Source organism: Anopheles maculipalpis, chromosome 2RL (assembly GCF_943734695.1).
Source record: "Anopheles maculipalpis chromosome 2RL, idAnoMacuDA_375_x, whole genome shotgun sequence".
In the NCBI taxonomy this organism is placed as follows: domain Eukaryota; kingdom Metazoa; phylum Arthropoda; class Insecta; order Diptera; family Culicidae; genus Anopheles; species Anopheles maculipalpis.
Window position 1 is genome coordinate 71278651 of NC_064871.1, and position 15479 is coordinate 71294129.

Genomic DNA, 15479 nt, shown 5'->3' on the forward strand with positions numbered 1-15479 from the left:
CAGTCGTGTTTGGTGAATTGTTTTTCTTGATCTATAATACCTGCACATTTCTTTCAATCACATTCTAGGGCGGTTTGTTTTAAAGTTTCTCGTTTTACTTACTGCAACATTACTTACCTACAAACTTATCAACATTGTTTTTTTCTTTCTTTTTATCTCATTTTTCCAATCTTCTTGTTTATTTCTTTCTTTTCTTCTCTTTCCTTGCCGGTTTTCGTTCTGTGCCCTTCTCTTATCGCTCGTATCGTCTAATATTCGGTCACCCTTACAACCTTAAACCGTTACTGGTTTGGCGTTGCGTTAAAATTTTAACAAATAAATCACCAAATCGATTGATTGTACGAACGAAATCAAACCCTGCCCCACGACGTTTGATATCTGCCCCTTAACAACACGTGCTACAACACTGCTTCTACTGCCTCCCTTAACCCTTCAAACCCTGTGTTCAACACACACACACACACAAACAGCTACCGTTGATGGGGGGCATCGATGTAAAGACGATACCGCTCTACTTTGCCGTGTTTGTGTTCGGGCTGCTCGCGTATCAGAACTCGGCCGTTATCTTTACCGGTGGCGTGGGCAAGAATGGATCAACTGTCGCTGTAAGGCCACTAATCTATGTGTGTGTGTGTGCGCTGTGTGGTGTGCTTAACATATGTGTAACGTGTTAATGTATGCGCTCGGAGTGTGATTTGCTAGATTTTGGTCCTTTTCTATAACTTTAACTTCCTGTTTACTACTTACTACCTGTGCGTAGCAATTAAATGTCACTGTTTCTGTCCAATCTGTCGTAAACTAGTTTGTGTCGAGCTTCACTTTTTTTTTGTGTCGAATGGAAGTAAAATGTCCTTACGCTTCATTATGATTGTGTGCCGATAGTTTGTAGGATTTTACAGGCCAGAAAATAGTTTTCACATATTTTAGCTAACTTTTTTTCATATTAAAATCGTCTTTTTCTTTCTTTTGCATTGAAATATATTGTGGCACCATGTGGAATAAAACTGCAATTAAAAGCGATTTTTGAAATCATAAATATTGACAAAATTACGTACTTAATTGGCTTTTTGTTCATTTTTTGGGATAATATATGAGAAGTTATAATTTTCTCTTGTTTCTTTTATTTTTTCTTAAACCTTCCTCTTCGATTTTTAATTAAACGTTAAGAAAAAACATTTCACATATTATTTATTTTACATTTAGTCGTAAATCTTGTAAAAAAAATATCATATTAATATTACAGATTTTCTTAAATTTATTCAAAATTGCTTTAAAATATGATTTTAAGCAAAAGCTGCCATATAAAGAGTGTCCCCCGAAAGTATAAGCACGATTCCTAAATGACGTTTCTAGCAAACGGATGACGTAGACGGCTGATTCTTGATATGTTTGAATATTTACATTCAAAGCTACTAGCTAGTGCATTGAAATCGTTATTTTTCCCATAGCGTCTGAGAATTTAGCACAAATGGTGCTCCGAAAGAAGAATTGCGAAATTGAGAAATTGAGAGTGCGCCGAAAAGTGACCGAAATTCTGGTCCTGTCGATCAACCGTTGAACCGGGAAATAGCAAAAGCGTTCAAGCAAAGAAAGGAAAGTTCCATTTGCGAGATGTGATTCAAAAACTGGGTACACCAAAAAGTAACATCCAACGTGCCAAGGCAAGATTGAATTTGAAAACCACGGAAGCTGAACATCAAGCTACTGTGTCGCCAATCCTCATGTATCATCGTGATGGACGATGAGTCGTAAATTCGTAAATTTTGGCTACAAAACTCTTGCGGGTAGTCAATACTACACCGTGCTCTGAAAGCCAGGATGTCGAAGAAGCCGAAAAATCTACATTTCTCGAAAAATTCAAACAGAAAGGCCAAGTGACTACGGAGACGATGAGGACCGATACCTTCATCCCGGGAGCGTTAGAATCGACGACGGTCCTGTGTTTTTTTTTTGGTCCGATTTGGCCTCTGTTCACTATGCCTACACGACACGATCGTATGGTATGAAGAACACGAGGTTGCGGTACGTGCCGAAAGAAATAAATCCCCCGAGCTGCCCGGAAGCCTAACCGATTGAGTTCTTTTGGGCGCAAACCAAGGTACACTTGAGAAAGCATTTTAAAGTAGCGGAGAATATCAACAGTTTTTAAAAAGACGGGAAGAAAGAGCCGAAAAGCGAAAAGCTTGTGCCTGTCAGGACAAGCCTGTGCTGAACCTTGCTGGGAGGCGTCAGATTAAAAGTGCGATCATTAGATCATTTTTTGGGAGATAGTCTAAAACACACCACAAACACCTGTTCCATTTCTGTATTTGATTTTTATTTATTTATTTAAATTTAATTTTAATCGTGCTTATACTTTCGGGGACTCCCTTTATGCTGTGGACAATTATGCACGCGATATAGACATTAATAAAGTTAATATTAAAAATGCTTTAGCCGAAGAGGAATATTGAAAATTGTAGTAGAAAACAGTTATCTATTTCTGGCCCGTAAAATATACACTTATTAACAGTCTTTTTTTTTGTATCCTAACTCGAATATATTCCAATCGTTGTTTCTCTCGTGACATCGCGTATCAGATCAGATCATTAGATTATTTTAATTTTGTTAAAACTTTATCATTCCGCACATTAAAAGATGTAATTATTTTAATGTTATTTTTTCAAATGCAATTTTACAAAAAAAAAATTTCTTTATGATTTAAATTGTATACTATTCAGATTCAAATCACGTATCTTATACGATTCATTTTTCATTAATCAAATTATTTTTCTTACACGATTTTCATGCGTAAGTTGGCAACGTGCACCACTACACTCTACCGCGAGGTTAATATAATCATCCAATTTTCAAAGTAAATTGAGTAAAAGTAAATCAATTAAATGTTGACCTTTTGTCAATCAAGTAGCTTGATCGATAGCGCGGTTCGAAGTGATGCATGCGCGAAACGTTAGATTCCGGTTGTCTCCCTTATTGCGGTTTACGGGCCAAAGACGAAACATGCTGACGAATAGTTTGAATTGCTCCGTCGTTCTTCACCTATGAAGATTTCGCGCTATACATTTGCTTACACTAGTGCTGTGGGTTTTTGTGTAATGTTTTTTTTTTTTTAAAGCTGGATCTAACATTTTGAAACCCCTTTTTAATGATAACATGAAACAGAAAAGAAACACACATGACGTGGTTCGGGATAAGACTAATTTGAACAAAGCTTAAATATTAAACTGACTTACAACACTACACAACGGACATGATAATTATAATCGTTACAGACAGGAATTAATCTTGCTTTAAACAAAAAAAAAAAGAACGAATAACAACTCTAATTTAATTCTACTGACACGGTTACAAAGGATCGGCGTTGTTTTTATGGTTAAAGAAAGCAACAAAAAAACTCTCCTAAAAGACATTAATTTAGGTTACAATATTTCCTTGTTCCTTTCCTATTTGAATAATTATTTACAAAACGGTCCTTAATAACCTCTCTGACATGCATCATTCGCTGTACACCGTTTTTCAATTTTCATGCTCATTCAAACATCCTTCATTAGCTGCTAGCATTAACATCGTTTGTTAGTAAAAATAAATTATTATCGTTATAGTGCTACAAATATTTTTACTTTTCTGATGTAATAACGATAAAAAGCATACAAGTTTTGTTTGTTCACAGATGGTGTAAATAACATATTGCTTTTGTGATTTTGAAACTGTTATTAAATGCTATTAGTCCGTCGTAAAACATAGATCACTTTTACACCATTTTCATTATTATTTTGAATTGTTTTCCTTTTTTTGTTGTTGTTGTCGCTAGCAAACACAACATTTATACACATTGTTCAGTTCTACCTATATTTCATACGCGCCTCATCCATTTGTAAGAATAAAAAAAGATCCATCACCTTGTCTCCTTAATTTTTTATGCTTGCTACTTCTCCCCCATCATACCACTATCGCAAGTACACATGTCTCTTTGTGTGTGTGTGCTTTCCTAGTTTTTCCTCCCTTTATCTGCTATTTAAGACACAGTTCGCTTGTAAGATGGACTAATCGAGTATCTTTTTTATTCTACTCTTGCATTATTATGCATCGCCTGTCAATGTCCCTTCTTCCTTTTGGGCCCCACGGTACTGCTACTACACCTAATGCTGAATTATCCCTTCACGTTTGGATGTGTGCGTGCGTGCTGTACCTTCCCCCAAAAAAAAAAAAAAAATCAAAACCAATCAAACTAAAACTGCAAACCATAGGGCACAAGCGTCCTGTCACCGATCATCCCGTTCCTGTTCGTCGTAGTGCCAGCGTACGTGATATCGCAGAAATCAACCGATCAGATCTACGAAAATCATCCCGCCCTGTACATAATGGCGTTCGGGATGATCACGGCCAAGGTGACGAACCGGTTGGTGGTAAGCAGAGAACTTTACTTTATTGATTTAACCTTATTGGCGTGCTGTGTTTAAATTGAATGACTATTTTGTTGTTGTTGCCATCCGTTTCAGGTTGCCCACATGACCAAGAGCGAAATGGAGTACCTTGACTGGGGGCTCATTGGCCCACTGTGTCTATTCCTGAATCAGTACTTCAACAGCTTTCTACCAGAATACTATGTACTGTGGTTCTGTTTGCTCTGGTGCACTATCGATCTGATACGATACTGCGGTCAGGTGGGTGAAAGGGTTTACAAAAAAAAAAAAAAAAAATGCTCTTCCTTACTATGCCGTCCTTACCATTTTTCGCGTCCAAATTTTAGGTGTGCCTGGAAATTTGTGACTACCTGAAGATTGAACTCTTCCGCATACCCTACCCACCAAAGCCGGTTATGACATCACAAGGTACGAACCCCCCACATCATCACCATCACCAACATCACCACAACCATCACAGTCACGATAACAAGAACGGTACGCATAGTTTAACCAATAACAACAACAACCAGCAGCAGCAGTCAGTGGCGCAGTCCTCGCAGCAGCAAACGATCAACAGAAAGCAAACGCGTGCCAGCAGTCGAAAGCAAAACGCTTCCTCCTTGCACCAGTGAGGAGTACGGGCAGCGTAATGCTTTCGCGAACGGATGTAGATGTTTTATGTTTTTTTTTTTTGGGGGGGTGAGGTAGAGATCGGTGGTGCTAAAGAATATCAGCTTCGGACAAATGTAGAGTAGACAACAAAACAAAGGGGATATGCTAAAGACATAAGGCGAAGCAATAAGCTTTATTGACTCACTGTTATACACGCCAAAGGCGATCACAAGGGTTAAACATGCGCTATTACCGGGGCGCTGCCTAACACATACACACACATACGTAATCCGTCTGCATTGAAGGGGAGGGAGGGTGTGGTTGGTGTATGAAATTCGCCCATCCTTTTGTGGTGTCAAACTGGACAAAACTACTGCTCTTGCTCTATTGCAGAAGGATTAGTATTGTCTAACAGATGGGTAGATAAGTTGTAGTTCTGATATGTAGATAGTGGCACAAAAATGAATTAAACTTTTTGGACAGTTTTGGCCAACCTTTAAAAAATACATATGTGAATTTGAAAGCTATCTGCTGATTAAATGATGAGTTACAGTGCTTTCAGTGGAGCAGCTTTTGATGTGGTGCAATCCATTATTGTTATAAAACGAGGCGCGACTTCTTTTGCTTTTCCTATATGCTTCAGTTTATTAGTAAATGCGGTGTAGAGGAAACCAAAAAATTAGTTCGCTCTTAGCATACGCTTGTGTTCGTTTCTAATCGTTGTTCGTTCTTACTCTTTGACTTGCGACTGATCGTTCGCTCCCTGACTGATCCCAGGGCAGGCTCGTGCTGCCCTTTTCTGATTCTTCATCCTTGTTCTTTCCTCTCAGGGCGTTGGAAACCTTATAAAACCTTCCAACAATCGTTGATTTTTCATGGGTAAAAAAACCCTGTTCGAACCTAGCAATGACTTGATACCCGGGCTCTCCGCACAATCACCTTCAAACATAAAGTATTAGTTTTGTGAGCTTAAAAGTGGCCGAAGCGACACAGCCGCTGCAAAACGCAGTGGTTGTTTCAAAAGAAAAGATGTTGTTTCACAAAAAAAAAAGTTTAAAATGCTCCATAAAATGATTTTGAATAAACGTAGAACAATATTTATGATGAGATATGAGGAGATAGAAGAAGCTCTGGTGAGATGTCTAAGGAACTTTTGTATCACATGATTCATAATCATTTGGACATGCGAAATCATTTGCCCAAAATGAGTGCCGTGCTCACAATCGTTGGACGATTCAGAGGCTTCATTGAAGCTTTTAAACTACAATTAAGCCGATTTTTTCGTCGATATGTGACGAAACAACAGGAAACCAACTATTTCCTGTTCGCAGACCAGAAAAAAATACTGGCTGGAAAGAAATTGAGGTTCAATGATGAAATATTCGCTGAAACAGAGGCTTGTTTTGAGGCTAATGACAAACTGTATTTTAAAACTGGCTTCGAAAAGATAATAGATCGTTTTAAGCACTGTTTCGCTCTCGAAGGTAATTGCAAGTCGAGTAAACTAATTGAATTTGGTCACTCAAAAAAAATCCTTTTACCTTGGTTAGGACTAAGACTTATCTACCCACCTGTTAACACAGCAAAAGCGCCGATATTTGTTACCAGAGTCTAAGAAATCGCTGGCAATTGAGTACCGTCAACCGTAGCTGCCTGTCGTCTATTAATGTGTATCTCTCGTCTATCGCGATATCGCATTATGCGTTGTCACTGTCTTTACTCCCGTTCTCACTGTCATCTAAAAAAAATCTTCCGTTCGTGCTAGCTGCTTTCACCTTGGTTCTAACGTTAGGGTTGTTATTGTTGTGTGCCTATGTGTTTCGTTTTGTTTATGTGTTATGTTAATATTTTGTTCTTTGCGTTCAGCAGTATCGACCAACTATAATTTAGGAAAATGTGGTGTTGCTCACATTCATTAATATTATTTTACTGTGGTAACTGATTGAACATTGGATGAACATTTAACAACATATACACGAATACTAGTGTAGTGTATAATGTTATTAAGTAGGACACGCGTAGATTATCGATTGAGGAATTAGAACAGAAGAACTTCAGACGGAATAGAAATTTAGAGGCTTATTTATTGACTCTCTAAAGCATTGTCGCGGTTTATCTAAAAGCGTATAGTGTAGGAGGATCGAGTTTGTGTCGATGAACATCATAATGAACTTCATAACCAATGAATTTATATGCCCGGTAAAGCCTTCGCGCCCCCCAAACAACAGCATCACGCCTTCCCTAATGAGTATCCTAGCGTGTGTGAGTGTTATTGTGTGATGTTGTTGGAACATATTTTTATAGCGAAAAGCTTTTTAAAGTGCCGCGAATGACGAGGCAGGTAATTTTTTAATCGAAATTGAATGAGGAAAATTTTCAATTCGTAACAAGGTTGTGTGCGTGTGAAGTAACTTAAATGCAAGCAAATCATGTAAAAATGTATCCAATGCCACAGTAGGTTTTGAATTTGAAAACAGTATGAAAACACAGTAAAATACGTAGATACGTGTAAAAACCTTGTCGGCAGATTGATGATCGACAAGTCAGACGTCAGCGTGCATGTGTTTATTTAAATGAAAGACAATTGCGGGTTGGATAATACGAGCGCGTTTGAAGATGCAACCATTGCAATGAAAAAACTCTAGCGCTAGTCCCAGGGTTTTGTTTTTCATTTAATCTCAAACAGAGAGCAAGCAGTAGAACATGTAGTGTAAGTGATGTGAACCGGCATCATAATAACGCCAAATGGAGGTAGAAGAGAACAAAAAGACGAATACGGGATATAAAACTAGCGTTGGCAAATATACGGTGTGACAATATAGGAAAAGAAATTTGAAATTTTGGTAAATCAATGTCACGCGTTGCTTATGGTCGGAGAAAAATGTTTCTTTCTTAAGCGTAAATGTTCCACAACCCCTCCGCGGAGACAGGTTGTGTTTTTTCCGTGTCTGTGTGTTTTTCAGGGCACAAATCAATCCACTCCACTGTATGTAACCATTTAAACGACTGCTGTATGTACACGTCACAATAACCGAAGAGCATATTTGTTACCGACTTTGCTACCGTTAGCTATAAACAAACCAAACCAAAACGCAAAAACCTCGAAAGGTTAGTAAATGATGAACGAAAACTAAAATCTTCCCTTATCCTTTTTGTTAGGTGTATGTATGTGCGTGTGTGTGTTTTGTGTGGTTTTAATGTTGTATTTACGACTGCGAATGACTTCTTAATGATGCTGTGGTTTGTGTTTTGTTTGTTGTTTTGTTTTTATTAATTTTTTTATATACTAAACGTTATTATCACGTTGTAGATTGAGTATGATGTGCACAGATTTTGCTATCAAACGTTTTTGTTTTATTTTTGAGACGGAATAATCAATCGTTTCGGGTTTCGTTTAGTTTTTGTGTTTGTTTTCCGTTCCCAGAGGTTTTTTTACGCGTTCCCAGATATTTTTGTTCTTACTCCACAATTTTTTATGACATGTTCTATTCATATATTCTACTATTGATTTTTATTGGTGTACTGGTATGCTAGAACGTAGCGCTAAATTATCGTATAACAGTCTATAAGCACTCTGAGGAACATTTTCATGCTATTATACGAGAAATTCAGTCAAAGTTCTAGCATACGAAACGAAATAAAAAAAAACCGACAGTAGAAACCCAAAATATATTCGAAAGTTTATAAATATTGTGGGATAAGAACAAAAATATCTGGTAAAACTATCGGGAGAAGAACAACAACATATGGGCACTCGTCAAAAAACTTCTGGATGAGATAAAAAATATATTGAAACGCGTTAAAAAATATTGATATACCCTGTACCTACACAATGTTTTTTTTCTAGAATTTGATCTTTACCATGATTTGTGATATTTGCTAAAGACTTTACGAGGCTTTGGTTCATACTGGGTTCGGTTCACTCTTTCAAATGATGTTTGTATTACGACTTATCGTATGTTTGGTGATCTCGAAATACATATATAAAATAGATTAAATAATACTACAACAAATGTATAGCGATTCGGTTCTACTTTTAAACACCCATCCACCAGTTAAGTGACACAAATTAAGCCAAAGATCTGATTGCATTATGTGAGCATGAATTTTATTTTCGTTTACTTAGTACTAACAAAGTCAGGGGGGATGGCATTGTCGCCCGACGCCGCTATCCCTCTATAGCGGCAGGATCGCAATAACCCGTTTCGTTTCCATCTAAAAAAATACGTTTCTACCTCCGTCGTGGTCCGAAATTGTCCGTCTGTTTCGTTGCGTGTAGTATAAGTGTGTTTTGAGTTGTGTTCTTGCGCGTTTTCAGTACCGATCAACAGGACGATTATGAACGAAATCGAAACTAGAGAGTAAATCTTCCCCTTACTCATACTCCAATGTGTTGTTGTGTATCTGTTTTATTTGTTATTTGTTCATGTAATCAGCGAGACAGAACATATATACTTCTTTATCTTCCATTCATTGCTTTTTAGCGTATAATGTAGTGGTTTTAGTTAGAAACTTATAGAAATATCTTTTAGATAAGATAACTATATTCTTACACATACGAAATATTAATTTTATTTTATTTTTATTTTTTCCCTCCGCTGCTCATTGGCTGTTGAATTACTTCTCACTTCATAAAGAAACGGACGAACTGGACCAGCAACAGTCAACCATCAACAACAATCGACGTTCGTACCCCACGACGCCAGTGCGCAACTTGACGGTACCACACGCGATGGGGCTTCGATCAGCGTCGGAGGATAGTGCAAGCCCGCGGATCACACCGAACTCATCGCCTCGCAAACCACACCGTGTTTGAGAAGTAATGAAATATCCATTACCAAGAGGGATATAGAGAAAAATCAGCATGTACAGAAATCGCTGAAAAAGCAGGTTATCCCCGGGAAGGTTTGGAAAGGTTTGTTGAGGTGATTGGATAGAAAATTAATGCTTCTCACTTGCCAGTAACTGAAGAGATATGAACGGGAGTTGCCTATCACAATTACTCTGGTTTACGATTCCGTTACTTTTAGAACCAAATCTGTTACCTGGCATTAACAGTGTGCTTTAGTTTAGAAGAAGTCGTCCCGTCTCGAAACAAAGAAATCCACACCAATATACAAACCGATGTATAAGATGGCATAGGCAGTTTATTCATATCTGATTTATTGCAACAGTAAGACAGGCAACAATTTCAAATTAATACCACCATACTAAAAAGAAGGTTTGATCCGGATCCCGAAGGGAACGAGACGAAATATGACTCCGAATTTGGTAAAAGCTTGCCGATAAAGCTTTTGTCTAGAACACTAGAATATTAGTAAAATGGAAACGTAACCCGGGCATCACAACACAACCAACGGACAATGCAATAATTAGTGGAGGTTCGTAGCATCTTGCTCAGCCGCGTACCCGACCATAAGAGAGATTGAGTAGAGTTCTTAGTGTATTCCGCTCGGTGCTAATTTTAGTATGCCGTGTTTGATGGACGATAAGACAACTAAAAGACAATGCAGACACTACGTGTTAAGAGAGCAAACGAATCAGGTGTAAAAACCAATAGGTAAATCACTAACCAATTTCGTACCGCCCGACAGAGGCGGATGTGTCTCGGGGGAATTCTCCCGTTCGGCAGAAAGGAAATCGGAAGCGGAACCAGAACTGTTTAGAGCTATATTTATAATATTGGGTAGAGTTGCGAAGTGAAAGCTACTAGAATTTACGAATTGTATGGAGCCGTGACCGCGGGGTTTGGTGGTAAAATGGCCGAGTGAAATAAAATGAAATGAAACGTTGCGTGATAATGATGCTAATGAAAGGGAAAGTACTGCAACAAACCCGAACAGTTGAGGAAAGAAAAAAGGAAGAGAGCAAAGAAAACGCTCTATTCTAATGAAGCAGATACATTTATTTGCATTCAACATTCTCTACAGCAGTGTGCAATATGGGGAACATCAACAATTGTATTTAATTGCACGGTGGTCCGGTACATTTGCGGCGCTTGACGATCCGCGGTGGACAAGGCTGTCCACCATTTCGTGGCTGTGTTACAATCGATCGTACGCGTTCCGAACGTCCCGTACCGCAGGTAACGGAACAGGCAGTCCATTCCGACCAATCGGACAGCACACAGTCGACGGGAAGTTCCTCGAACGGATCGGGTGTCGTGGTACGCTCGGTTTTCGCGTCCCCCAGCTGCATCTTCGTGCACGTGTTCAGGCAGTCATCGGCTGTGAGGAAATTGTTCCTATTGCCTCGGCATCCACCGTAGTAGAATGGGACGCAGGTACCTTTGGTGGTGTCGTACGCGTATCGTTGATACCGACCACGGCAAGGGCCCGTTTCGGGTGGTTGCGAGCAGATCTCCTTTGCGGTGAACGTATCGTACAGACAGTCCGCTTTTTCCGTGCACGGTCGCTGCTGGTTTAGCTCGATACGGTTGTGGCAGCGTTCCTGTTCCTCCGGCACGAGAAGTAACAGACGGGTACGAATCTGTACGCCCTTACCGCACGTTGCACTGCAAGGACTCCAATCGCTCCAGGCGGTCACCGGACAGAGAGGGTCCGGTGCTTCCATATCGGCAATGGAACAGTCGGGTCGCATACATTTTTGTTTTTCAACTGAAAGAGGACGAAGATACGAAAATAAGGAAGTAAGACTTCGCTTCAAGGACATTTTTTCACTAATTGATGTTATAGACGACATTTCGTATGTGAAGTTATTGGATAATGCAAAGGACTTTTGCAAGAAAAGCAAGACTACAGCAAGGTTTTAGTGCTGAATAAAACCGTGAGTATGTTTTTTAATCCTTTCCTAAATGATTATTGAATTTTAGCTTGTAAGACATCCCACCATCAAATGGCTTACTATTGCTAGACTTGTTGATATCACGTAGTTGGATAGTCTGTCCTCAATAGAGTCCTCAATAATACTAGCTAGTACCACGTGGGGACGCTCCCATACAACCATACAATCAACTACCCGTTTCTCACTTAAGATTTCAAGGGGCCCCAACACCAATTCCGCTTAGGGCCTCAGAAGGGCAAAATTCACCTCTGTAAACGACAGTTCCTCATCGATAGTTTACCTCAGATTTAGTCTGTATTTTAGTCCTTGGGCCGTTTTGAGTGGCATCAGTTGATCACTAATTAATACCGTACCTAGACCAATTTTCTCCGCCTTCCTCCTGTAAAGATGTTTGTCGAAATCTTCTTCTTCACAAGGGATTACTTGCGATCTGATCTCTTCTGCGCTTTACTCTTATTCAGATTAATGCAAGAACTACGTGTGCTGTAACTTAATTCGTTCCTTCTTACTTACCAACACTGATGTGTGGACACTTCTTGCGGCCCATATGCTCAACGAATGTACGCGTCCGCATCGTCACTCCAATACCACAGCTAGCCGAACACTCGGACCACTCGCTCCAGCGGGTCGTCCTGCAAACACCAATGCCCTCACCCGCCTCATCCACACTAGCCGCTAGCTGTCCAACATCTTCCCCACTAGCTGCATCATCGCCCCCGCCGGTTTCCTCACATTCGGCCACTTCCGCTACACACATCTCCTTCACAATCAACTGTCTATTGCAACGTGCAGCAGCCGCAACATCGGGCTGCAGATATTCGCGTGTGCGCATCCGGATACCCTTACCGCACGTTACCGAACACGGAGTCCAATCGGTGTACACGGTGGTAGCACACTCGGAGCGCGTTTCCTCCTCAGTGTTCTCTGCCAGCTCCAGCACCTGGGCCTGCAAGAACTGCTCATCACAGCTGCGTGCCATCACCTTTTCCCGCCGTATGTACAGTCGAGCAAGAGGTGTCATATCGCTCGAATGTGGATTATAGAACGGTGCGCGAGGATCCTCTGGGTAGAGTGTGGTGATCCGATGCATTCGCTCACGTGGCTGAGTCTCTGCGTTTGCCGACATATAGCTAATGCCACTGTCCGTGCCAGCATCCCACGGATACAGATCGACGTCCAACGTCTCCGTCCAGGTGCAATCCGATCGACATAGATCCAGCCCACTCACACCGACAACCCAATCCGGCGAAGGTCCAAACATGGAGGCGAGTGAAATCTTGTGATGCCTCCGATCCACACGGAAGTTCGAGGTAGTGTTGGCGTTAACGCGCGGATACCACAATCCAGCCGCCTTGATAAGCGTGCGAAGGCGTGATCCTTTCGCTCGCAATTCCTGCTCCAACAGACGTACCGATCCCCACTCGGCAAGCATACGGAAACCATCGGTAGCAATGTGCTGTTCGCCCCAGAAGGAAAAGTTCGTATCGTGCGATGCACCGATAACGTCGGAAAAGTGTGTCAACCAGATCGCAAACGGGTAATCTTTCGGATGCGTCTCGTTCGACCAGATGCCTTCAAAGGTAAGCTGTGAAACCGTGCCATTAGCAGATTAATCTTAAGCACTTGCACTTGCACAATCCATACTTACACTGTACTTTGCTTCATCACAGGCACAACATTCTCCCTTCTGCAGATGTGGGACTGGCTGCTGTTCACACAACACCTTCGTCAGTGCACCGTCGTCGGCAAACCACTGCTGGTCGCTTTCGTACACCATGGCAGAGATACTGACACATCCCGAACCGGACGGTGGTGCTACCCACATCACCTGCACCTCTGACTTCGGGAAGTCGTCAGCCTGCGTTACCGTGTTGACGCACTGATCGTGGAACTTTGTCAGTGCATCGCTGAACAGCTGAAACCGACCAACCCGGCGTGGACCGGCGATGTACGTCTTGCCGCCATTGCGAGCATGTGCCACGAGTGTAAAGTGAGTGAATTGCTGTAGTTTGGCGTGTGTGCGCGATCCGACGATAAATACTGTAGGAAGAGACGAGTGTGTGATCGTGATCGTTCAACGATAAATGTGAATCTGTGAGGTGTAGTGTACGTTGAAAGAGATAAGTGGTTCAACATGTGCGTAATAACTCAGGAGCACCAAGCAAACCCGCAGTAGGCCTCTGGACAAACACAATATACTACAGGTGAGTTTGAAAAATAATACTAACCATTCTTTGTCATTGTAAAATGAGTAAGATTGGTAGTCTAAGCTTGCCAATCTACCTTCCATGCATGTACGACACCTATACATGTGACTTTCCAATAGTACGAGTTTTTCCCTGGCGGCCTCACCACAATTCCGAGATCCTTAGCAATTTCCTTTTTTCAATTTAAAAGTAGAGGCTTCGAGTCTCTGAAACTACATTTGCGTCTCCAAGTGTTTACCAATGAATTTCGTTTAAATAAATGTTCGCATGATTTTCATTTATCCGATCGATGTCTTTGCGATCAGTTAATCTATCGCCTTAATCACACGATCCGATGCTATAAAAACTATATTGATCGCTATTGTAAAAAATGGGATTCTTTTCTAAGCTATATATGTAGATGGTTTCGATTGAGGATTTCTTATGCGATAGATGATCTTTTCTAGGATCCTCTTCCAGAGGCGGATTTAAACCTTCTGAGGCCTGAAGTGAAAGTAGTACAGGAGCCCCTTATACGTCAAATGTGGTGAGCATGGGGTGAGAGGGGGTGGTTCACAGACTGCTTCATCTGTATCCTAAGTAAACGAAGTTTCTTTACATGGTGCAGCATGGAGTGGTATGAAGAACACTGCAACTCTACATGCCTAGCATGTTCTTCAACAACCAATTCGTTCTGGGCTTCTGTTCGTGGCTCCTTTCGAGCCGGGGGCCCCACACGATCGCTCAGTCCGCCTACAGGCGCTTAAAAGCCGAATTGTCTAGTAACAGCTAGGTTCCTCTATCCAAGTTATTGGACAGCATTTGATATTTGAAGAAAAGATCTTTCACTGCAACTTGAAGCAACGAAATCAATTTTGTCAGACCGTTTTTGAAGAATATGAAAAGTGTATTAATTCAACTGTCTTGAATGTAAAGTAATTGAAACATCTGTAAAATTCAAGACGATTGTACTGGTACAATCGTACAACCGTGTGCACTTGTTGCGCGAAAGGAAGTTATCAGCGATGAGCTAGTTCCCCGCAGTCCACGACGACTAGACTCAACGCATGCTACATAGCGTGCGTGTATGTTTCATCAACCATAATTAGAGCACATTGCTGCCAAGTACGATGACGAAATGCATATTCCCTTTCTCGGCGTACTCCACGCGATTTCCGCCTTCTTTGGTGTGCGATTACTTACGGTTATAGATCTTGCCCGGTTCGTATCCTTTTGGATCGTCCCGGATAGCTAGCCGGTACCCATTGTCACCCGGCAGTTTCCCGGTGCTGATCGTTCTTCCATCGACAATCGGAACTTTACTGCAACTTTCGGCCACACTCACAAACACAGCAAGCAGAACAAGCAAAACGGAAGGGATGACGATCGGCATAAGAGACGATCGTACCCTACCGGTGGGTACCATGCTTCTTTAGAGGCGAGCTTCTGCCTTCTCGCTTATCAGTCACTT

At 41.0% G+C, this 15479-nt stretch overlaps 4 protein-coding genes across 5 annotated transcripts in view; 3 read left to right on the forward strand and 1 right to left on the reverse strand.

Annotated features, from left to right (window-relative positions):
• The window catches only part of LOC126556104 (cholinephosphotransferase 1), a 257829-nt gene extending 252791 nt beyond the window's left edge, over nucleotides 1–5038 (forward strand). Inside the window, exons 4-7 of the mRNA XM_050211314.1 lie at nucleotides 471–605; nucleotides 4248–4406; nucleotides 4500–4664; nucleotides 4751–5038. Coding sequence (XP_050067271.1) covers nucleotides 471–605; nucleotides 4248–4406; nucleotides 4500–4664; nucleotides 4751–5038 — 747 coding nt within the window. The remainder of the gene's footprint in view (nucleotides 1–470; nucleotides 606–4247; nucleotides 4407–4499; nucleotides 4665–4750) is intronic.
• The window catches only part of LOC126567447 (RNA cytidine acetyltransferase), a 617063-nt gene that overhangs the window by 520113 nt on the left and 81471 nt on the right, over nucleotides 1–15479 (forward strand). The window lies entirely within an intron of this gene.
• LOC126568770 (copper-transporting ATPase 1) overlaps nucleotides 1–15479 on the forward strand; it is a 342507-nt gene that overhangs the window by 269750 nt on the left and 57278 nt on the right. The window lies entirely within an intron of this gene.
• On the reverse strand, nucleotides 10983–15434 carry LOC126568840 (spondin-1). Its single transcript, XM_050225494.1, has 4 exons — nucleotides 15212–15434; nucleotides 13471–13862; nucleotides 12336–13407; nucleotides 10983–11635 (listed from the first exon to the last, which is right to left on the reverse strand). Exons 1-4 carry the CDS (start codon nucleotides 15432–15434, stop codon nucleotides 10983–10985), a joined length of 2340 nt encoding a protein of 779 aa, XP_050081451.1.

Coding starts and splice junctions, on each gene's coding strand:
- LOC126568840 (XM_050225494.1), bottom strand. CDS start 15,434: ATGGTACCCACCGGTAGGGTACGATCGTCTCTTATGCCGATCGTCATC. Junction 13,863..15,211: donor ACCGGGCAAGATCTATAACC/GTAAGTAATCGC, acceptor CTCTTCCTACAG/TATTTATCGTCGGATCGCGC. Junction 13,408..13,470: donor GTGATGAAGCAAAGTACAGT/GTAAGTATGGAT, acceptor ACGGTTTCACAG/CTTACCTTTGAAGGCATCTG.